General features: G+C 45.6%; 1 protein-coding gene across 2 annotated transcripts in view; it reads right to left on the reverse strand.

The window, feature by feature from the left end:
* The window catches only part of LOC145349981 (SH3 domain-binding protein 4-like), a 90,486-nt gene that overhangs the window by 41,854 nt on the left and 23,140 nt on the right, over positions 1-25,492 (reverse strand). For both annotated transcript variants that reach the window (XM_080198760.1, XM_080198761.1), the window contains exon 2: positions 6,933-7,166. In XM_080198760.1, the coding sequence (XP_080054886.1) occupies positions 6,933-7,050 (118 nt within the window). In that variant the 5' untranslated portion in view covers positions 7,051-7,166. The remainder of the gene's footprint in view (positions 1-6,932; positions 7,167-25,492) is intronic.

Genomic DNA, 25,492 nt, shown 5'->3' on the forward strand with positions numbered 1-25,492 from the left:
TGGAGAGGATTCTTAGGGATAGGATGTATGAGCACTTAGAGCGTTGCGATCTGATTAAGGATACGCAGCATGGCTTTGTTAAGGAGAAGTCTTGCCTTACGAATCTGGTAGAATTTTTTGAGGTGGTGACAAAAACGGTCGACAAAGGACGAGCTGTTGATGTCGTCTATATGGATTTCAGTAAGGCATTTGACAAAATCCCTCATGGTAGGTTGGTTGAAAAGGTTAAGGCTCATGGAATACAAGGACAGGTATCTAGATGGATTGATAACTGGTTTGGTAATAGGAGACAGAGTAGCAGTAGAAGGGTCCTTTTCTAGCTGGAGGTCTGTCACCAGTGGTGTGCCTCAGGGCTCAGTAATTGGACCTCTTCCATTTGTAATATACACAGATGACTTGGAAGAGGGCGTATGTGGTGTGATCAGCAAGTTTGCAGATGACACTAAGATGGCTGGATTGGCAGGCAGTGAGGATCAGTGTCAGGCAATACAACAGGATATAGATAGGCTGGTAGATTGGGTGGATAAATGGCAGATGGAACTTAATCCTAATAAATGTGAGGTGATACATTTTGGGAGAAGTAATGTAGGGGGGAGTTTTATGATAAAGGGTAGACCTATTAAGAGTATAGAAACACAGAGGGACCTGGGGATGCAAGTGCACAAGTCTTTGAAGGTGGCAGTACAAGTGGAGAAGGTTGTGAAGAAAGCTTATGGTATGTTAGCGTTTATAGGAAGGGGTATCGAGTACAAAAGCTGGAGTCTAATGTATAGAACGTTGGTTAGGCCGCATTTGGAGTACTGCGTCCAGTTCTGGTCGCCTTACTACCGAAAAGACATACAGACCCTGGAGAGAGTGCAGACGAGGTTTACCAGGATGCTGCCTGGTATGGAAGGACTGGGTTATGAGGAAAGATTGGGCAAATTGGGGCTGTTTTCCCTAGAAAGACGGCGACTGAGGGGAGATCTAATAGAGGTATATAAGATAATGAAGGGTATTGATAGAGTAAACAGTGGTAAGCTTTTTCCTAGATTGGAAACGCACATTATGAGGGGCCACGGGCTTAGGGTGGTTGGCGGGGGTGGGGGGGGGTGGTGGTGGCGAGGTATAATTCGGATGTTAGAGGGAGGTTTTTCACACAGAGGGTAGTGGGGGTATGGAATGCACTGCCAAGTAAGGTGGTGGAGGCAGGCACGCTGGAGTTGTTTAAGAATTACTTAGACAGGCACATGAGCGGGATGGAGATGGAAGGATATAGGAGACTTTTTAAATACGGTTCAGGAGCCTTGGGACGTCCCTGGGAATCAATTGATTCCTATGGACCTTCCAACATATTTTCTGGTTCACTTGTTTTACTTTTGAGCTTCTGAGGATTCCCTTGAATGTTTGTATAAGGATGAGCATGGTATTGATGTTTTTCTCTTTTAATCCACAGGTGCTTTGGTCCGCCTTGTTGTCCAACAAGGGGCATACACGCGATGGGTCATACGAGGGCTGCTCTTGGATGTTTCGAGAATAGCCTAGTGCTTCACGTCGTTAGTGTGTGCCTAAACTGGACCAGATGCTGGGCAACACGACAGCTCAGTGACTATCACTGTTTGCTGTGCAGACACATGGATTTGGGCTGGTGTCTGTGGGAGTTTGCGCATTCTTCCTGTGCTTGTGTGGGTTTTCTCCGGGTGCTCCGGTTTCCTCCCACACCCCAAAGATGTGCTGTTAGGCTGATTGGTGTAACAAATTGTCCCTAAATTAGTCTTCCCTCAATGTGGAATGCCATAAGCATAGACAAGGGTCATGGGTGTGGAGGGGGTTCTCATAATGTTAAAGCGGCGGCGCGGGCTCGTTGGGCCGAAGGGCCTATTTCCCGTGCTTTGTTCTTTGATGGCCATGAAACCATTGTCGGAAAAAGCCCATCTGGTTCACTAATGTCCTTCAGGGAAGGAAATTTGCCATCCTTACTTGGTCTGGCCTACATGTGACTCCAGAGCCACAGCAAAGTGGCTGATTCTCAACTGCCCTCTGAAATGGCTGAGCGAGATACTCAGTTCAAGGACAACTAGGGATGGGCAACAAATGCTGGCCCAGCCAGTGACTCCCACATCCCATGGAAGAATAAGTTCAGGGGAGGTAACATCCTAGTGGTATTATCTCTAGACTTAATCCAGAAACTCAGCTAATGTTCTGGGGACGCAGGTTCGAATCCTGCCATGGCAGCTGGTGGGATTTGAATTCAATAAAAAAAATTTGGAATTCAGAATCTACTGATGACCACGAAACTATTGTCGATTGTCAGAAAAACCCATCTGGTTCACTAATGCCCTTTAGGGAAGGAAATCTGCCTTCCTTACTCGGTCTGGCCTACATGTGATTTCAGAGCCACAGCCTCTGTTGACTCAGTTGACTCTCAACTACCTCTCCGAGGGTAACTAGGGATGGGCAATAAATGCTGGCCAGCATGCCCCATAAATGAGTAAAAAAATTGAACCTGGGTCTGCGGCACTCGGAGGCAGCAGTGCTAACCACTGTAACCTCGGGTCAGTAGTTTTAGCTGGGGTAAGGGTAATTATGAGGCTATTAGGAGTGAATTAGGAAGCATAGATTGGACTAGGAGATTACAGGGACTGGGAACGTCCGAAATGTGGAGTTTTTTCAAGGAGCAGCTACTGCTAGTCCTTGATAGGTGTGTCCCTGTCAGGCATGGAGGAATTGGTAGGGCTAGGGAACCGTGGTGCACAAAAAAAGTTGATTTGTTGGTTAGGAAGAAGAAGGAGGCTTATGTTCGGATGAGGCTTGAGGGCTCGGGTAGTGCAGTAGAAAGCTTTAGATTGGCTAGGAGGGAGTTGAAGAGGGAGTTAAGAAGGGCTAGAAGAGGGCATGAGATGACTTTGGCTGATAGGATTAAGGAGAATCCTAAGGCGTTCTATAGGTATGTCAGGAACAGAAGGTTGGTCAGGGCAAGATTAAGGCCAATTACAGACAGCAGAGGGAAGTTGTGTGTGGAACTGGAGGAGATTGGAGAAGCATTGAACCAATATTTCTCTTCGGTGTTCACGCAGGGGGACATGAATATAGCTGAGGAGGACACTGGGTTGCAGGGGTGTAAAATAGACAGTATTACGGTTGATAAGGGGGATGTGCTGGATATTCTTGAGGGGCTGAAAATAGATAAGTCCCCTGGTCCGGATGGGATCTACCCTAGGATTCTCTGGGAGGCTAGAGAGGTGATTGCAGAGCCTCTGGCTCTGATCTTCAGGTCGTCATTGGTCTCTGGTGTAGTCCCGGAGGATTGGAGGATAGCGAATGTTGTCCCATTGTTTAAGAAGGGGAACAGAGACTTTGCCGGGAATTATAGACCGGTGAGTCTTACTTCTGTTGTGGGCAAGGTTTTAGAAAAAATTATTAGGGATAGGATTTATAGTTATTTGGAGTGTAATGAATTGATTAGAAATAGTCAGCATGGTTTTGTAGCGGGTAGGTCGTGCCTTACTAACCTTATTGAGTTTTTTGAGAAGGTGACCAAAGAGGTGGGTGGGGGCAAGGCAGTTGACGTGGTATATATGGATTTTAGTAAGGCGTTCGATAAGGTTCACCATGGTAGGCTTCTGCAGAAAATGCAGATGTATGGGATTGTGGGTAATCTAGGAAGTTGGATCAGGAATTGGCTATCAGATAGGAGACAGAGGGTGGTGGTTGATGGTAAATATTCATCATGGAGTTCGGTTACGAGTGGTGTGCCTCAGGGATCTGTTTTGGGGCCACTGTTGTTTGTAATCTTTATTAATGATCTGGATGAGGGTATAGTTGGGTGGATTAGTAAATTTGCTGATGACACCAAAGTCGGAGGTGTGGTAGATTGTGAGGAAGGGTGTCATAGTCTGCAGGGAGACTTAGATAGGTTGCAGAGCTGGGCCGAGAGGTGGCGGATGGAATTTAATGCGGAGAAGTGTGAGGTAATTCACTTTGGTAGGAGCAACAGATGTGTCGAGTATAGGGCTAACGGGAGGACTTTGAATAGTGTGGATGAACAGAGGGATCTAGGTGTATGTGTACATAGATCCCTGAAAGTTGGGAATCAAGTAGATAAGGTTGTTAAGAAGGCGTACGGTGTCTTGGCGTTTATTGGTAGGGGGATTGAATTTAGGAGTCGCAGCGTAATGTTGCAACTGTACACTACTCTGGTGCGGCCGCACTTGGAGTACTGTGTGCAGTTCTGGTCCCCACATTACAAGAAGGATGTGGAGGCTTTGGAGAGGGTGCAGAGGAGGTTTACTAGGATGTTGCCTGGTATGGTGGGGAGGTCCTATGAGGAGAGACTGAGGGATTTAAGGTTGTTTTCGTTGGAAAGAAGGCGGCTAAGAGGGGATCTTATTGAAACATATAAGATGATTAGAGGTTTAGATAGGGTGGATAGTGATAGCCTTTTTCCTCGGATGGAGAAAGCTAGCACGAGGGGGCATGGCTTTAAATTAAGGGGGGGTAGCTACAGGACGGATGTCAGGGGTAGGTTCTTTACCCAGCGGGTGGTGAGGGATTGGAATGCCCTGCCTGCTGCAGTTGTAAATGCGCCTAGTTTGGGGGCATTTAAGAGATCCATGGATAGGTTTATGGACGAAAAGGGATTGGTATAGGCTAGTGGGTCATTGTTTTTGTAACTGGTCGGCGCAACATCGTGGGCCGAAGGGCCTGTTCTGCGCTGTAATGTTCTATGTTCTATGTATCACCGTGCCGCCCTAATTGATGATTTATTTTCACACCACTGTATCGGTCAGCACACACTGTAACCTGAACAAGATCATTCCTTCAGGCAGCAGAATGCATTTTGCCTATTAACTGATAAAGCTCATCCAGGAATAAGGAGGTAAATTCAGAGCTGACTTCAGGCTGATATTGCAGACACATGAGCAAAGGCATTGGCTCAAAGCCAACGCAACACCCAACAGACGTCTGCAATTCAACTCTGACCTTCATTCTTCTGGGCAAAATAAATTAGTGAAATTAATGAACTGCCAGGGCATAAACTGTGATCCTGGTACTTGATTGCTGTTTCAGAGAGTACTGTCTGCAGCAAAATATTCTGGAGTGATTACACCAGTGTTAGCACGTCAACAAACCTACAGGGAATTCATTCTTTCCATTTATTTAATGAGAGCTTTCCTGGTTTCTGCATTTTGATCTTTCTTGGGGCACTGCTCCAAGGTGGAACAAGCTAAAACATGCAGATCTGGGTCACTGCAACATTTAAACCAGCCTAAATTAGTCAGTGGGTGACAAAAGGGTTATAACTACACTGGTTAAACATTTATTGGCAGTTAAATGTCTGCTTTCAAAACCCGAGGGTGATTCATTGTGCATTTAAGACAAATACTGCTGTTCAGCAGTGATGAAGTTATGAACCATTTTGGGTCTCTCCATGTTTATAGCAAAGCACTCAAATCAACCTCAATCTAATCTGCTGTTCAGAGAGAAAAAAAAAAATCACTGAAGCTTTTTCTTTAGTGTTCTCTCATTCTTTTCTCTTCCCCAGAGCGTACTGGAGATGTTTTACCATTTTTTTTCAGGGGATGTGGGTGTCGCTGGCTAGCCCAAGCATTTACTGCCTATCCTTAATTACTCCTTGAGAAAGTAAGTAGTGGGTGAGCTGCTTTCTTGAACCGCTGCAATCCATGTGGTGCAGGTGCACCCGCAGAGCTGTTAGGGAGGGCATTCCAGGATTTTGACCCAGCGACAGTGAAGGAATAGCTGACAGAGTGACACAGTGGTTAGCACTGCTACCTCACTGGACCAGGGATGGGGTTCGATTCTAGCCTTGCGTCACTGGCTGTGTGGAGTTTACACGTTCTCCCCATGCCTACTTGGGTTTCCTCCGGGTGCTCCGGTTTCCTCCCACAATCCAAAGACGTGCAGGTTAGGTGGATTGGCCATGCTAAAATACCCCCTTAGAGTCCAAGAAGTGCAAGTTAAATGCATTAGCCATGGTAAATGCGTAGGGTTACAGGGATAGGGCAGACAAGAGGTTGTAAGAAACTCTGTCAGAGAGTTTGATGGACCAAATGGCCTCTTCTGCAGGGTAGGGATTCTATGATACATTTCCAAGCCAAGACAGTGTACGGCTTGGAGGGGAACTTCCATGAGTTTCCATGTGCCTGCTATCCTTGTTCTTCTAGGTGGTAGTAGTTGCAGGTTTGAAAGGTGCTGGCGAAGGAGGTTCCATAGTTTTGCCCTCAACTGGAGTGCTGCATCCAGTTCTGTGCATCAGACTTTTGGAAAGACATCAGACAAGGTGCAGAAAATATTCATGGACCCAGGGATGAAAAACTTCAGTTACATCTATAGATTGGAAAAGTTGGGACTGTTCTCCTTGGGGGAGAAAAGGTTGAGAGGAGATTCGACGGAGGTATTTAAAATCATGAGGGGTCTGGACAGAATCGATAGGGGGAAACTGACTCTTCCCATTAGTGGAAGGATCAAGAACCAAAGGGCACCAATTTAAAGCAATGAGCAGAACAAGCTCTGGTAACACAAGAAGAAACATTTTCACATGAAAAGGGCGAGGCGATGGCCTAGTGGCATCATCACTAGATTATTAATCCAGAAACTCAGCTAACATTCTGGGGACCCAGATTCGAATCCCACCACGGCAGATGATGGAATTCGAATTCTACAATTATAAAAATATCTGGAATTAAGAATCTACTGAAGGCCATGAAAGAATTGTCGATTGTTGGAAAAACCCAAGTGCTAGAAAATGAGATTAGTGTAGTCAAATTTTGTTGACTGGGCACGATGGGCTGAATGGCCTCATTCTACGTTATATCATCTATACATTTATTTACTAACTCACGCCCCTCACAAACCTGAGGAATCTATCGAATATCCAACAGTGATGGATCACATTGTGCGATGATGATAAAACTTGAATCACAGGTCCTCACCTTTAACATCATTCATCCCGAGATCAGAGAAACCATCACTCAAATCGATCAACGTCCCTTCTGATTTACACCGAGGAAGTGCACTTGTGGTGGTCGCTCGAATTCTCTGGGCTGCCATAGTTGCCTTGACAGTCAGACTTGATATTGGACACAAATGTTGCTTGTTGGCAACAGCTTCTATAGGCCTGCAATCAACTCTTTAACTATTAGAGAGCCATCCGTTATACTGACCACCTGGAAGGAATACAACATATAACACTGCATCAGTTAAGAGATAATGTCTCCAAAAAGGTACCAAACTTACCAGCCAAATACAATTTCTTCTGGGCAACAGGTGGTCAGTGATTTCCATCTGTAAATAAACACATCTTTCTGCTTCTAAGCAACTGCAGCGTTTGAACAAAATGTCAGTTAATCCCCCACCGAGCTTGACACAAAAACAGAGAAATCCATGACCTTGGTAAGCACTGGTAAAGGAAGAGCTACTTACACATTACAAAGAATTGATGGAGTAGAGTTCCTCCAGTCTCCTCTGCTGTCAACAACGTGTAACATTTAACATTTGAAATTTTAAAATATTAATATTTCTATCGCCCTTACCACAATCTCTCATAATCCCTAAAAAGCAGGTCGTTTGGCCCATCAAGTCTACACTGACTCATTTTTTAAAAATCCTACTCAGGCCCTACCCCCCTGTATTTATATCGTTAATTCCTCAAACCCACACAGCTTAGGATTACTAAGGGGCAATTTAGCATGGCCAATCCACCTAACCTACACATCTTTGGAAGGAAACCATAGCACCCAGGGAGAAACATACAGACACAGGAAAACATGCAAACTCCACATAGACGGTCATGTTGCAAAACTTTTCCGGCCAATGAAATGTGTTTTAAAATGTACTGTTGTCACGGGAGAAATGTGGCAACCCAAGTTATGCACAGGAAGCTTCTGCAAGCAGCAATGTGATAAGGAGCAGATAACAATCAGTTTTATAGAGTTGGTTCAGTAATTAACATCGTCTAGATCCCCGGGGGAGAACTTCCCTGCTCCTCTTTGTGCTACGGGATCCACCCAAAGGGGCAGACGAGGTCTCAGTTTAACATCTCGTCTGAAAGATGGTGTATGCAACAATTTAAAGTTTATTTATTAGTCAGAAGTAAGGCTTACATTATTGAAGTTACTATGAAAATCCCCTAGTTGCCGTACTTTGGCACCTGTTCAGGTACACTGAGGAAGAATTTAGCAATGTACCTAATCAGCACATCTTCCAGACTGTGGGAGGAATCCAGAATTCCAGAAGAAACCGACACAGACATGGGGAGAACAAGCAAACTCCACAGTCAGTGGCCTGAGCCAGGATTAGAACGCAGGTTCCTGGCACTGAGAGGCACTGTGCCACCATGCTGCTCTGGCACTATTACACTGAAGTGTCAGCCTTAGTTTCAGCACTCAGACTCTGGAGGGGTTCCCAACCAAGAAGCCTGTGGCTCGGAGATGACAGCGCTGCTCACTGCGACACGGCTGGGCAAGAAAGGCTATAGCATTTTATCAGGGTCTGGTTGAATGGGTCAGCCACAATTGCTAATTCAGTAGATTAAGATTTTCCTGTTAAAATGCTCATGTGCCTTTTGCCACGAGGAAGATTCATCACCATCTTACTTGGAATGGAATGTCTTGCTCCAGCTACCACACAAAGCAGGGTGCAGGGTCTCCACGCTGACTCTGAGGATTTGCTGCTTTAATTGGTCACAATTTGAATCTGGCTCAGTTGGTGGTGCATTCACCTCCAATCAGAGGAATGTGTGTCACTCCATCGACTTGTGCAGAGTTTCAGGCAGTCTGAGGGAGTGCCGCACTGTCAGAGGTGCCACTTCACAGGTGAGATGCTAACCCAAGGCTTCATCAGGTGACGTGAATGCCTCTATTCGGAAAGCAGCAGGGAAGATCGTGACAATATTTATCCCTCTGCTCGTTGTCATATTGCCACCTGTGGGATCTTGCTTTGCACAAACCGGCTGCTGTATTTCCAGCATTACCAACAGTGACACGATGACAGGAGCACTTGATGTGCTGTGAAATGCTCTGGGACTTGCCCTGGCGGTGGAAGGTATTTTGTAAATGCAAGTCTTACCTTCTTTATCGAATTTGTGACAAAGGCTGCTGGGTTGCTGCCTTGAAGGCATTCTTCACCCTCAAGCATCAGAGCCTTGAGTGAAGTGGTCCATTCCCTGGCTCTTTTGTACTGCTGCTGTACTTGGAAATACTCAACTGGGTGGATTCCCTCACACTTGCTGCGCTCGTCTATCTTGTGAACAACGAGGGGAATTAAGGTGCAGCCTCCCGTCACTGCTGCACTCCATGTGCCCCTGGCAAATCTGGCACGCCATCCTATCTTGTTTAGACAATAGCACCGTGAGACAGCAGGCAGGGACCAACAAATTGCACTTTGTACGTCAGGTAAAGCCTTTCTTCAGATCTTTGTGCATCAACACTGATTAAAAAGAATGAAAGATGCGTAGTTCACATTCACGCAAGTGAATTACTGCATGGGTCATTGCTAAAGATCACTGGAAGAGATCATGTAGAATTCGATAGAGATTACATTAGAAAGTCATTTAGCCCAACTGCTGTTAATGTTCCACGTAAACCTGTCACACCTCCACAGATCAATTTAACCTTCTACTTCTTTCTCCTCTGAGAGATTATTTGGTATTTCAATTGCTTCCCTTGAATGCATCTCTGCATTTCACTCAAACACCCTGTAGCAACTTCCAGATTCTAATCACTGTCTGGGTAAAGTCGTTTCTCATGAATTTCCCACTGGATTTATTAGTGACTGTTTAATATTTATGACGCCCTCAGTTTGGTCTCACCCACATTTGGGAACATCTTTGCCAGGATTTTAAATATCTTTATCAAGTCACATTCCAGCATGTTTTATTTTAGTGAGAACAGCGTCACCCATTTAGCTTTTTGGAGTAAGTACAGTGCTTCAATCTGTCATCATCCTGGTGAATCTATTTAGCATCTGCCCTTGTCCCTCCGCTCAAGGGGAGATGAGAGTGACTGCCTCTCGCATCAGAGCAACATTTGCCCCAGGGTGACCACAACAAGCTTGAGCAATACTGGAGTAGATGGGAATCAGGGGGAATCCCCCCACTGATTGGAGTCATACCCAGCACAAAGGAAGATGGGTGTAATGGTCGGAAGTCAATTATTTCAGTCCCAAGACATCACTACAGGAGCTCCCCAGGGTAGTGTCCTACGCCCAATCATCTTCAGCTGCTTCATCAATGACCTTCCTTCAACTACAAGGTCAGGGATGTAGATACACGCTGATGACTGCACAATGTTCAGCATCATTCACAACTCCTCCGATACTGATCTGTATCCAAACGCAGCAAGACCTGGACAACATTCGCGCTTGAGCTGACAAGTGGGAAGTGACATTTGTACCACACAAGTGCCAGGGAATAACCATAATCTCTCCCTCAATGTCAACAAAACAAAGGAGATTGTCTTCGACTTCAGGAAGTGTAGCGAACATGCCCCTGTCTACATCAATGGGATGAAGTAGAAAGGATCGAGAACTTCAAGTTTTTAGGTGTCTAGCTTACCAACAACCTGTCCTGGTCACCCCATGCCAACACCGTAGTTAAGAAAGCCCACCAATGCCTCTACTTTCTCAGAAGACTAAGGAAATTTGGCATGTCAGCTACAACTCTCACCAACTTTTATAGATGCACCACAGAAAGCATTCTTTCTGGTTGTATCAGAGCTTGGTATGGCTCCTGCTCTGCCCAAGACCACAAGGAGCTACAAAAGGTTGTGAATTTGGCCCAATCCATCACGCAAACCAGCCTCCCATTCATTGACTCTGTCTACACTTCCCACTGCCTTGGCAAAGCAACCAGCATAATTAATGACCCCACGCACCCCAGACATTCTCTCTTCCATCTTCTTCCTTGGGCAAAAAGATATAAAAGTCTGATGTCACGTACCAACTGACGCAAGAACAGCTTCTTCTTTGCTGCTGTCAGACTTCTGAATGGGACCACCTCACATTAAATTGACCTTTCTCTACATCCTAGCTATGTCTGTAACACTACATTCTGCACTCTCTCCTTTTCTTCTCTATGAAGAGTGTGCTTTGTCTGTATAGCATGAAACAAATAATATTTTTCACTGTATACTAATACATGTGACAATAAATTAAATCAAATCAAAATCTCCAAGAGAGAATCTAACCACTTCCTTGTGGCACTCAGGGTTCTAGCAAGGTTATAGGGGATATGGTCTGGGTCTTGTTGTCAATGCAAGCTGTAGGATTCTATGAATTGTGTAGCATAGTTTTGGTGAAGAGGTCCCGCTGGGTGCTGTCAGCAGGTGTCTGGAAGTCGACATCATGATTCTTGATATTGTTTTGAAGGGGCAGCAATTGGGAGAGTTCCGGATGGGAGGGTTGGGGAGAGATGTGGGAATATGGGAAGACAACACAATGATAGATGTGCTCTTACTCTGATTGGATAGGTTAGATTGGACAGGGAACGATGGCATGGAGGTGAATGCTGTGGATAATCATCAGAAAGATTGCAGCATATTCAAGAGGGACGAGGAAAAAGAATACACCACGGTCACAGTCGATGCCTTTTGTGACTTTCTCTCATACACAGTTGACCATTGTAAGTACTTGGATCATACTACCAAGCTCCTAGCAAATAAAAGAAAATCTGTTTGCCAAAGTCAAAATATTGCCTGTTTATAGTGATAACGGGGTGTGGCAGCAGATCCTTCAGTTGACCTTGTGCCACCAGCATGAACTCACTGAATACTGAAACAAAACACAACCCAGGTCCAAATCTCGGAGGATACTTCACATCAGAACTAATTCCAAGACAATATAGTGGAAGCAAATATACCGGTGCAGCCATCTCAAACTTCATATAGAATCACAGAATACTATAGTGCAGAAGAGGCCCTTCGGCCCATAGAGTCTGCACTGATGCATGAAAAGGCCCTGACTTGCCAGCACATGGCCCATAGCCTTGAATGTTATGATGTGCCAAGCACTCATACAGGTACTTTTTAAAGGATGTGAGGCATCCTGCCTCCACCACCCTCCCAGGCAGCGCATTCCAGACCCTCACCACCCTATGGGTAAAAGTTTTTCCTCAAATCCCCCTAAACCTCCCACCCCTTACATGTGTCCCCTCGTAACTAACCCTTCAACTAAGGGAAACAGCTGCTCCCTATCCACTCTGTCCATTTCTCTCACAATCCTAAACACCTCGATCAGGTGTGGCCCCTCAGTCTTCTCTGCTCCAGAAAAGAACAAGGTACCAATCCAAGCCTATCCAACCTCTCTTCATAACTTAAAGTGGAAGGGGGGAATAACAGAACATAACGCAAGACCTACTAGAATGCAAGGAAATCACATTTCAGCTACTACACATTCAGACACAAGACTGCCACGAAGCTACTACCTCAGGTTTAGCTGATTCCTCAACGCAGTTTCATGTGGGGAAGCCGGGTTTCTTCCAGTTATTCTATAACTGATGGGTGCAGACAGAGGAAAGCAATGGCATTTAGGGGCACAACATTAATATTAACTACTAGTCTATGATGGAGGAATAACACAGCAGTTTGTCTTTTGCCTGCAGCAAGGTTATTCTACATCCAGCCCAGCAGAGATACGAGCTCCATATAAAAAATTCCCACAGACACGGGGGAGATTGTGCAAACTCCACACAGACAGTGGCCCAAAGCCAGAATCCAAGCTGGGTCCCAAGCGCTGTGAGGCAGCAGTGCTGATCACAGTGCCACCCATAAGTTCCTTTGCTCCTTTCTTCCATTTAGCTTCTTATTTTCCAATATGTGACCTTATTTTTCTTGCTAAAATGCCTTGTATTTGGCTGTGAAATTTGCCAATATGTCCATATTCATATTTTCTCGTAATAAGCTCCTGAGTGTTGATTCCCTCTCAATCATAGAGGTTTACAGCATGGAAACAAGCTCTTCGGCCCAACTTGTCCACGCTACCCTTTTTTTTAAAGCCCCAAACCTAGTCCCAATTGCCCACATTTGGCTCAGATCCCTCTATACTCATCGTACCCATGTAGCTGTTTAAATGCTTTTCAAAAGACAAGATTGTACCTACTTCTACTATCATCTCTGGCAGTTTGCTCCAGACACTCACCAACCTCTGTGCAAAAAAATTGCCCCTCTGACACTTTTGTATCCCTCCCCTCTCATCTTAAACCTACGCCCTTTAGTTTTAGACTCCCCTACCTTTGGGAAAAGATATTGACTACCTAGCTGATCTATGCCCACCATTATTTTATAGACCTCTATAAAATCAGCCCTCAGCCTCCTACACTCCAGAGAAAAAAATCCCAGTCTATCCAGCTTCTCATAACTCAAACATGTTGGTAATGTCTGCAAACTTCGAAATTCATAGACTAAGATTTATGAAATCCAATTTCAACTGTGTCCATTTATACTCTTGGGCCAATAAACATTAATAAGAAACTTAGCTTCAAATATATTTACCAAAGTATGCACTTGCTGACACACTGACACACAGTGTTGGGCTAGAACTCAATTTGTTCAGAAGAGCGAGACAGAGAATGGGGAGCACTCCTTCTTTAGAAAAAGTTCAATTCCGCCGTGAGAAAAGTGACTATTGCTGCAGGTTTCCCAGCACGACTGATGTTTATTCCATACTGTACACCCACTGCTGCCCAACGCAGATCACAACCTTCATACACGGTCTGACCTTCAAACATAAAATAACACTAAGACGAGAGGTACGAGTGTTTGGGAATTAAACACCTTTACCATTTTCCTGGAGCAACATCACCAAGTGGGTTGGGCTGAGTAAAATTCCAAATCTACCCCAACTACAGAAAGGAGTGCTTGCAGTTACCAAATCTTCCATTCACCACACCAGCTAAGCAGACATCCTCTTGCTGATATCTAATTTACAGCCAAATTGTGCCCACTGACGTTGAGCCCATGTCACACAAGGCCCTGCATTGGCAAGGCACAAGTTTACTTTGAAGTCACATTGGTTTCGTAGGAACACAGAAGATAGGAGGTGGCCATTCGGCCCTTTGAGCCTGCTCTGCCATTGATCACGATCAAGACTGATCATCCAACTCAACAGCCTAACCAGCTTTCTCCCCATGACCTTTGATCTCATTCACCCCAAGTGCTATATCCAGCCACCTCTTGAATACATTCAATGTTTTGGTATCAACTACTTCCTGTGGCAACGAATTCCACAGGCTCACCACTCTTTGGGTGAAGAAATGTCTTCTCACCTCCATCCTAAATGGTCTACTCTGAATCCTCAGACTGTGACCCCTGGTTCTGGATTCCCCTACTGTCGGGAAAATCCTCCCTGCATCTACCCTGTCTAGTCCTGTTAGAATTCATTCAACTTTCCACTTGTAGTTTTAAAAAAAAATTTGCAAGTTAGGTTTGAAGTTTAGAGTTTTACAAGTTTATTTATTAGTTACAAGTAGGCTTACATTAACATTGCAATGAAGCTACTGTGAAAATCCTCAAGTCGCCACACTCCGGCGTCTGTTCAGGTACATGAGAGACAATTTAGTATGGCCAATGCATCTAATCAGCACATCTTTCGGACTGTAGGAAGAAACTGAAGCACCCGGAGGAAACTCACGCAGACACGGGGAGAACGTGTAAACTCCACACAGGCAACGATCCAAGCCAGGAATTGAACCTGGGTCCCTCGTGCTGTGAGGCAGCAGTGCTAACCACTATGCCACCATGCCGCAGTTTTCAGCTGAACAGAATACAGCGTTTTGATGCAATTGTAGAATTTTGCAGTGCAAAGCCAGGCCATCCAATCCACTGTGGTGACAAGGGGCTTGCCAATGCACCACTTATTAGGTTTTGTGCCTCTCCTACCCTCTTGGGCTTTAGGAGGGTCAGAACCTCATCATATTTCCCCTCAATTCCCATCTACCCCTCCTACCTCATGTCCTAACTCTTTACCCCAAGTTCATAGAATCATAGAATACCTGAGTGCTGAAAGAGGCCATTTGGCCCATGGAGTCTGCACTGACAACAATCCCACCCAGGCCCTATCGCTGTAACCTCACATATTTACCCCGCTAATCCCTCTAATCAACGTATCCCAGGACACTAAGGGTTAATTTAGCATGGCCAATGCACTTAACCCACACATCTTTGAAGCGTGGGAGGGAAACCAGAGTGCCCGGAGGAAACCCAAGCAGACACGGGGAGAACATGCAAACTCCGCACAGGCAGTGATCCGAGCCAGGAATCAAACTCAGGTCCTTGGAGTTGCGAGGCAGCAGTGCTAATCACTGTGCCACTCAAGTTACAGAGTCCTTAATTGAGGGGGAATCAAATTACTCACAGCACAGTTTGATTTCAAATTACCACGGCCACAAACGTAACATTTTAAAGGAATGGCGATATGTTGATATTCTGCAAAGATTTAACTGAAACTTTCTCCACAAGAAGCAATCTCAGGAGGTACAAAATCAGAGAAATCATCCACTACTCATCTGATAGGAAGGCACACTGCTGTGTATATTTGATTGGGCCAATGGGGGGCCCCGCACCACAGTAACACACAAACAGATTTCCAATGTTCAGTCTGTTGATAAATGCTTTGGCTAGGACTTCTTCAGCCTGAGCCAATGATGACCTAAACAGGAACTGGGGCTCAAAAATAAAACATCTGAATTTAATTTCTCACTTCACAAAAGCTCAATTATTTTTCCAACAAACCTCCATTTGACTGGCGTTTCGTCGCGATAGTGCAACTCACATCAGGTTTCCACCCCGATTAGATGCAACGATACTATCACTGACTGCTCCCGATAAAACAACTGGAAAGTGATTTGAGAGTCAGGAAACCTTACTACAACCACACAGGGAATCCGTTAGGCCACACCTAGAATAGTGGGCCTTATCCAGGGAAGGATGTACTTAACCGAGAGGCAATCCAAATGGCTGACTCCAGCCTCCACTCTTTGCGAGTGTCTGCCACAGCACAGAGCAGTGGGAAGGATCTAAGCAAAGTCATGCATCATTTCCCTAACAAATTATGTAACTTGGCAGTAGAATCTGAAAGAAAGGCCTTATTTATTTCATAGAATCCCTACAGTGCCAGAGGCCATTCAGCCCATCGGGTCTGCATAGACCACAATCCCACCCAGGTCCTATCCCCATAACCCCATGGCGCTTACCCTGCTAATCGCCCTGACACTAAGGGTCCATTTAGCATGGCTAAATCCACCTAACCTGCACATCTTTCAGACTGTAGAAGGAAACTGGATCACCTGGGGGAAACCCACACAGACATGGGGAGAAGGTGCAGACTCCACACAGACAGTGATCCAAGCTGGGAACTGAACCCATGTCCTTGGCACTGTGAGGCAGCAGTGCTAACCACCACAATTTGTAGCACCTTCTCTGCATTTCTTCTCACACCCAAGCTATTAGGTATGTAGCTTTCTCCCCTGCAAAGCTAAAAGAGATGTAGATAGCAACAGTCCAGAGCCATCCCAAGCTTTTGCAATTTTATTAGAATATTAGAATCGTGCAGTGCAGAAGGAGGCCATTCAGCCCATCGAGTCTGCACCAGCAACAACTTCACCCAGGCCCTATCCCTGTAACCCCATGTATTTACCCTGTTGGTCCCCCTGACACGAAGGGGCAATTTGCCTGACACCATTTTAAAATCAACCAGTAAAACTGCATGAAGCAAATGTTCCCCAACACTGGAATCCAAAGTTGAATGCTGATGACAATCGCCATGGAAACTGAAAGACACTGCTGGCTCAGACCCTGCCTCCTTTAGACAGATTCACTCGCAGTATGGGCTCAGGCAGAAAACACTCAGCAACAAACCATCAGCTTCCCCTACATGCCAAGGAACAGGAACAAAATTAAACTTGATTCAACACATCTCCGGAACTGTGGGATTGAATTGTTCCTTTCAAACTCCCTGCCACCTGCTCCATGTTGTAACTTTTCCCCATCTCCAGCTGTGTGCTGGTCACATACTGCCCCCTCCAAATGAATTCATCGGTTGGCACAACATATCACTTCTTCATCCGTGGATAGCATGTTAGCGTATAGAAACATAGAAAAATAGGGGCAGGATGAGGCCATTCGGCCCTTCAAATCTGCCCTGCCATTCACAGAATCCCTACAGTGCAGAAGGAGGTCATTCAACCCATTGAGTCTGCACTGACCACAATCCCACCCTATTCCCATGACCCCACACATTTACCCTAACTAGTCCCCTTGACACTAGGGCTAATGTAGCATGGCCAATCAAACCAACCAAACCAAGAACATCTTTGGAAACTGAAGCACCCGGAGGAAACCCATGCAGACACACAGAGTGACCTACACCAGGAATCGCACCCGGGCCACTGGTGCTGTGACACAGCAGTGCTAACCCCTTCACTACGATCATGGCTGATCATCCAACTCAATAGCCTGATTCCCCCCTTCCTCCCCAAATCCGTTGAATCCCTTTCGCCTCAAGAGCTATGTCTAATTCCTTCTTGAAAACATAGAAGGGAACATTCCCGTCCCACGCACCACAGGAATCGTAGCAGGCGGGGGGAGGAGGGAGAACAAAGAACAAAGAACAACACAGCACGGGAAACAGGCCCTTCGGCCCAACGAGCCCGCACCGCCGTCCCATTGTCTCAGTGACCTATTCATGATTTTAGTCTACGCCTAATGTGCGAGGATCAGGGAGGTCCAATATAGGGACAATTTGTTACCCAATCAATCAGCCTAAAAGCGCATCTTTGGGATATGGGAGGAAACCGGAGCACCTGGAGGAAACCCACGCAACCACGGGGAGAACGCGCAAACTCCCACAGACACAGGCCCAAATCCATGTGTCCGCACAGCAACAGAGATAGTCTCTGAGCTGTCATGTTGCCCTCGAGATGGTCCAGTTTAAGCACACTAACGACATGAAGCAATAGGCAACTCCCGAAGCAACATCCAAGAGCAGCCCACTACAACCTGCCGCATGCATGCCCCTTGCTGGTCAACAAGGTGGACTTAAATGCCTGTGGAGACAAAAAATTCATTATTAAACAGGAGGGACCATGAGAACAGCTGGAAAATCCCACCTGCAATGTTGTGTCCTCAATACCTTTCTAGGTTGCTGAATTCCACAGGCTGACTGCTCTGAGTGAAGAAGTTTCTCCTCATTTCACTCCTAAAAGGTTTCCCCATATCCTGAGACTGTGACCCCTGGTGCCCCAGGCAAAGCAGTATGTGGGGGGGCTCTACAACTGGCGCCACTGGCCCAGATATTGGGAGCGGCATGATGAGAAACTCAGTCAGCATTAATATCCCTGATGAACATCCAGTGATCCACATGGGTGAAGGTCCAGCAAGCGGTGCTCACTCAAATAATCTGCCAGCAGTCAATATATTGTGCTTTGCGCCTGGACATTGGTCACTTGGGGATGTGCCAGAGGATAGAACATAGAACACTACAGCACAAACAGGCCCTTCGGCCCACAAGTTGCGCCGATCATATCCCTACCTACCAGGCCTATCTATAACCCTCAATCCCATTAAATCCCATGTACTCATCCAGAAGTCTCTTAAAAGACCCCAACGATGGACCACAAAGGAATAATATTGTCAGGGAAACCAGGAAATGAAACACCTGCTTAAAATGCACCAAGCAAAATAAAAGACTGACCTAAAATTAAATCTGCAGACAGGGACCCAGGGGTGAAAGATGCAACAAGCTGCAGTTACATAAATACTGAACTTTCCTTGTTACATGACAGGAGCGTGCAATAATCCAGAGATATACTGACCAAAAACAGCAGACTCACTTCCCCTCTCAAACTATTCCCCACACCCCCTCCACCACACCCGCACTCCCACTCTTGTTTTCTCGGAGAGATGCTAATTCACGCTGACTCCGCTTTGTAAGCTATTCTTTCAAGAAACAGAAACTAGAAGCAAGAGGAGGCATTCTTTTTCTGTGAATTCAATGGAATTAGAAACATCGGAACTAGCAGCAGGAGGAGGCCATTCGGCCCTTCAATCCTGCTCCGCCATTCATTACGATCATGGCTGATGATCACATTCACTATCCTGAGTCCTTGCTGATTTTACTCCAAGCCCACCACACCTGTCCCTCCAACTGCCCAACCCCTGGCTCCCCTCCCTAAAAACCATCTCTTCACCAACCAACCACCGGGGCATTCACTGAGACGTGCCCATGAAGGCATTTCCAATTAGTGTCTGGTTAGCCAAGTCAAACCTTGTGGTTTGACTAAGCTCATACTCACTTCCTGATGGCACAGCCCTCTGCTGACTAGATCAGGAGGGAGTTTGGAGTATTAACCATTGACTGATAAACTATCCTGGCTATTCCCGGCACATGACGTGATGATGATGATGATACCTGAAGGAGGAGCGACACTCCGAAAGCTTGTACTACCAAATAAACCTGTTGGGCTTTAACCTGGTGTTGTAAGACTTCCTACTATTCCGAGCACCCAAGTGCATTTAGAATTCCAGTTTTCACAGGAAGATCAAAGTTTCAGCAATCAGCCAAATAGGGGGCGATCCTCCCACCGTAACACTACTCGGACCTTTGTAGCTGAGAAATAGCTTTGCCGTTCAGGGAATTAACTCAGCAAAGGGCGAAATAAAACAGGAGCAGCTTACAGCTTTCCAACAGTAATCAATAGTATTTGGTTTGCTCAAAGCGTAAAGTCAAACACTTGCAACACACTGAACTACTCCTCCGCCCCACCTCTCCCACCCCGCACCACAGGCAGTTCATAGGCGGTTCACTAGATTGATTCCAGAGATAAGGGGTTGGTCGTATGAAGAGAGATTGAACAGTTTAGACTTCTCTGGAATTAAGAAGAATGAGGGGAGATCAAATTGATGTATACAAGATGATAAAAGATACGGATATAGTAGATGTGGAGTGGATGCTTCCCTCTTGTGGGGCATTCTAGGACGAGAGGTCACAGTCTTAGGATAAGGGGTAGCAAATTTAAAACAGAGTTGAGGAGAAACCCTTTCTCCCACAGGGTTGTGAATCTGTGCAATTCACTACACAAAGTGCAGTGGATGCCGGACAGTGAGTAAATTTGAGTTAGAAAGATTTTTAATTGGTAATGGGTCAAAGGGTTATGGGGAAAAGACAGGAAAATGGGGATGACGAGCATATCAGCTATGGTCGAATGGTGGAGCAAACTCAATGGGCCAAATGGCCTAATTCTGCTCCTATATCTTATGAACAGTCCTCAACCCCAGGCTACCAAACTGTCCTGGATTCACCCTCAGCAATTATGTCACTAGCATTGCAGAAGCAATGTTTCAAATTAGAAAATGTTGCCTCTTCAATACAACACCTACAGGTTCTCTTCTGGGCCTTTTAAAATCACAGAATCCCTGTAGTGCAGAAGAGGGCCATTCAGCCCATCAAGTCTGCAATCCCACCCAGGCCCTACCCCCGTGACCTCACATATTTACTCCCCTAATCCCACTGACTTATGCATCCTGGGACACGAAGGGGCAATTTAGCATGGCCAATGCATGTAACCCGTGCATCTTTGGAGTGTGGGAGGAAGCCAGAGCACCCAGAGGAAACCCAGACACGGGGAGAATGTGCAAACTCCACTTGGTGACCCAACCTGGGAATCAAACTCAGGTCCCTGGAACTGAGAGGCAGGAGTGCTAACCCACTGTGCCACAATAATAACAGCAAGTGTACCATACCTAGGATTGAGTGTGTCCCCTAACCCTAATTAAACATTCTGGGTCGAACCCCCTGACAATTAACTGCCACCAATTAAACTGAGATTTCAGAATCCTCAGGGATGTAGCAGATAGGGAGCACAGTCTGAGCTCAGCATCTCCAGCTGAATTGGAAAAGTTCCAGATGTGACAGAGCCGAATTTACCCAACTGCAGTTTATATTTAAGTTTTTAGAGATTATTATTAATGTCACAAGTAGGCTTACATTACCGCTGCAATGAAGGTACTGTGAAAATCCCCTAGTTGCCGCACTCCGGTGCCTGTTTGGGGACACTGAGGGAAAATTTAGCATGGCCAATGTACCCTAACCAGCACATCTTTTGGACTGTGGGGGGAAATCAGAGCACCTGCAGAGAATGTGCAGACTCCACACAGACAGTGACCTAAGCTGGGAATCGAGCCCAGGTCGTTGGCACTGAGAGGCAACAGTGCTAACCACTGTGCTATCATGGTCCATTTTTACTATCCAGCTATCCAGCCTTTTGGCCAAGATCAAGCATCAGATTGAGCCCAAGATGGAGTGCAATGCCTCATCCTGTCAGCTTGATTAGGATTCAACTGAATGTTGAATTTGGTTTTAGAAGCAAGCAAGAAATGGGCTTGTGTTTGTGCGATCCACTCTGAGTATTGGCTTTGTAAGTTTAAGGATGAAATTAAAGATTCATATATAAATAAAACGAAAAGAAACACAATGTCAGTGTCACAATTGGAAGTTCTTGGTTACGACTGCTTTGAGAGTGGAAAATTATGTCTCACAAATTTGATTGAGTTTTTTGAAGGGGTAACCAAGAAGGGAGAAAAAGGCAATGCAGTTGACGATGTCTACATGGACTTTAGAAAGGCCTTTGACAAGGTCCCGCATGGTTGGTTGTTGCATAAAATTAAATCTCACAGGATCCAGGGTGAGGTATCTAAATGGATACAAAACTGGCTTCTTGACAGGTGATTGTCGAGAATTGTTTTTCAAATTAGAGGCCTGGGACCAGCGGCGTGCCTCAGGGATCTGTCCTGGGTCCACTATTATTTGTCATTTATATTAATGATTTGGATGAGAATATCGGAGGTGTGGTTAGTAAGTTTGCAGATGACACTAAGATTGGTGCATAATGTACAGTGAAGAAAGTTATCTCGGATTGCAATGGGATCTTGATCAATTGGGCCACTGGGCTGATGAATGGCAGGAGGAGTTTAATTTAGATAAATGTGAGGTGATACATTTTGGTATATTGAATCAGGGCAGGACTTACTCAGTTAATGGTAGGGCGTTGGGCAGAGTTACCGAACAATGAGATCTAGGGATACATGTTAATAGCTCCTTGAAAGTGGAGTCACAGGTGGACAGAGTGGTGAAGGCGGCATTCAGTCAGAACACTCAATACAGCAGTTGGAATGTCTTGTTAAAGTTGTACAAGACATTGATAAGGCCACACTTGGAACACTGTATGCAATTTTGGTCACTCTATTATAGAAATGATATTATTTAGCTAGAATGAGTATAAAAAAGATTTACTAGGATGCTACCAGGACTTAATGGATTGAGCTATAAGGAGAGACTAGATAGACTAGGACTTTCTTCTCTGGAATGTAGGAGGCTGAGGGGTGATCGTATAGAGGTCCATAAAATAATGAAGGGCACAGATCAGCTAGGTAGTCAATATCTTTTCCCAAAGGTAGGGGAGTCTAAAACTTGAGGGCATAGTTTAAGGTGAGAGGGAAGAGATACAAAAGTGCCCAGAGGGACAATTTTTTCACACAGACGGTGATGAGTGTCTGGAACAAACTGCCAGAGGTAGTAGTAAAGGCGGGTACAATTTTGTCTTTTAAAAAACATTTAGACAGTTACATGGGTATGATGGGTATAGAGGGATATGGGCCAAATGCGGGCAATTGGGATTAGTTTAGGGGTTTTTAAAAAAAGGGCAGATGGACAAGTTGGGCCAAAGGGCCTGTTTCCATGCTGTAAACCTCTATGACTGCTGCCAAGCTGAAACAACGTTCGATAAAACAGAGAATAAATCCATACAGGGTGGACATTATTAAAACGCAGCAACAAACAATCTCCATCCCTGCCACCATTTCCTGTGACAATGCTGACTCATGCTGACTGCACTGAGTGTCAGGAGCACTATTCGAGTGAGGATATACAGCTGAGACAGAACCAGTCCTCACCAGAAATCCACATATTCCTCTGCTGGTGTCATGGCAACAGCAGCAATTCTCCCCACCCTTGCCCTAGGACAACTGAAGAAGAGACTGACAAAAGTCAGGAAGGCAAACATTTGCAAGGGTGGGAGGGAAAAAGAGCAGGCCAACGGGTCTGACTGGGTAGCAATTTCAAGTGGCAGCATGGGTACAATGGGCCAAATGGCCTCCTGCTATCCTGTATGATTCCTCGAGGAGGTTTGGCTGCAATTCCCTCCTCCCCCATTTTCTATTCTTATTCCTCACTTTTCAGTAGCTGAGAGAGGCACAGGTTAGGCTGTCACACGAGGCATGGCCAATGGGATGAAAGGTCCAAAAGTAGCCAGCCAACACTTCAAGCATTTGGCAAGGAACGACAAGCGAAGAATATTAGACAGGCGAGGCTAAGCAAAGAAAAAAATTCACATTGACCCTTTCCTCTTTACTAAGGATAGTGCTGTGCCCAAGAGGGAAGCATGGTGGCATCGTGGTTAGCACTACTGCCTTACAGCACCAGGGACCTGGGTTCAATTCCGGCCTCAAGCCACTGTCTGTGGGGAGTCAGCACATTCTACCCGTGTCTGTATGGGGTTTCCTCCAGGTGCTCCAGTATCCTCCCACAATCCAAAGATGTGCGAGTTAGATGAATTGGCCATGCTAAATTGTCCTTTAGTGTCCCAAGATGTATAGGTTACTGGAATTAGCAGGATAAATATGTGGGGTTATGGGGCTAGGACCTGGGTGGAATGCTCTGGCAGAGACCGATATAGCCCAATCCATCATGCAAACCAGCCTCCCATCCATTGACTCTGTCTACACTTCCCACTGCCTTGGCAAAGCAGCCAGCATAATTAAGGACCCCACGCAAATAGTGTGAAATGAACCCAAGATCCAGGTTGAGGCCGTCCTCATGTGCGGAACTTGGCTATCAGTTTCTGCTCAGCTGAGCGAGGCACAGATTACATGAAGGCCACCCTGGAGAACGTTTACCCAAAGATGAATGCCCGTGACCGCTGAAGTGTTTGCCAACAGGAAGAGATCATCATCCACCAGGTACACGGTACATACTCTTGCAACTCAGCCAACGTTGTCTACCTGATACGCTGCAGGAAAGGATGCCCTGAGGCATGGTACATCGGAGACCACGCAGACGCCACAACAACGGATGAATGAACACCACTCATCAATCACCAGGCAAGACTGTTCTATTTGTAACCCCTATGACTTGCCTGGGCTTGCAACATCTCACTTACTGTCCTGTCTGGAGACAATACACATCTCTTTAACCTGTGCTTAATGCTATCTCCACTCACATTGTCTGCACCTTTAAGACTTGAATAGCTGTAAAGACTCGCATTCCAATCAGTATTCTGTAAACTGTGTGTGTGCCTTTATATGCCCTGTTTGTGATCAGGACTCCCCACTCACCTGATGAAGGGGAAACGCCCCAAAAGCTAGTGGCGTTTGCTACCAAATAAACCTGTTTGACTTTAACCTGGTGTTGTGAGACTTCTTACTGTGTTCAAATCCCACAACAGCAGCTGCTAGAATTTAAATTCAATTCATAAAAATCTAGAACTGTAAACTAGTCCAAGTATGTGCAGGTTAGGTGCATTGGCCATGGTGAATTCTCTCTCAATGTACCCGAACAGGCACCAGAATGTAGCCACTGGAGAATTTCACAGTAACTTCACTGCAATGTTAATGTAAGCCTACCTGTGACTAATAAATAAACTTTAACTTTACTTTTAGTCTCAGGAAAGGTGACCATGAAGCCATTGTTGATTGTTGGAAAAACCCATCTGGTTCACTCATGCCCTTGAGGGAAGGAAATCTGCCATCCTTAGCCAGTCTAACCCAGACCCACAGCAATGTGGTTGATTCTTAACTGCCCTCTGTAACGGCCGAACGAGCCACTCAGTTCTAGGGCAATTAGGGATGGGCAACAAACTCTGGCCTTGCCAGCGACGCACACATTTTTTCTTATTCATTCGTGGGATATGGGCTGGCCAGCATTTATTGCCCCTCCCTAGTTGCCCATGAAAGAATACAGATAATAAATTTAAAATGTCACAGACAGGAACAGAAAATAATCAGGAAAACTAAGCTGGTGCTTAAAATGACAGGACTAGAGAACAAAGCTTCAGCTACACAAAGCTCTGGTTAGACCACACGTGGAGTTACCATCAGCAATTCTGGACACCATACTGTTGTGCCTTTATACTGATGTAAAAGCACCAATTGCTCCTGAGGGATTGCATAAACATCATGTGAGTTCATTTATTTAAACTAGGTACCTGGGAACAGATCCACATGGATAAAAAGCTTGAGAACATCAACAGCAGGGCTGCGTTTTATGCACATAGCAGAACTGAGGCTTGAACACATGACACACTTGCCTTCCAGTGATGTCATGCTGCTATCTCTTAAAGGTACATTGCACCACGGATGTCTGGCCTTGGTGGAAGCACAGCACTGATCCACCAGAATGATACCTGGACTTCAAGCTTTATATTAAACTTTATTCATTAGTGTCACAAGTA

The sequence above is a fragment of the Carcharhinus amblyrhynchos genome, chromosome 11 (genome assembly GCF_965287045.1).
Source record: "Carcharhinus amblyrhynchos chromosome 11, sCarAmb.v2.hapA, whole genome shotgun sequence".
Lineage (NCBI taxonomy): Eukaryota > Metazoa > Chordata > Chondrichthyes > Carcharhiniformes > Carcharhinidae > Carcharhinus > Carcharhinus amblyrhynchos.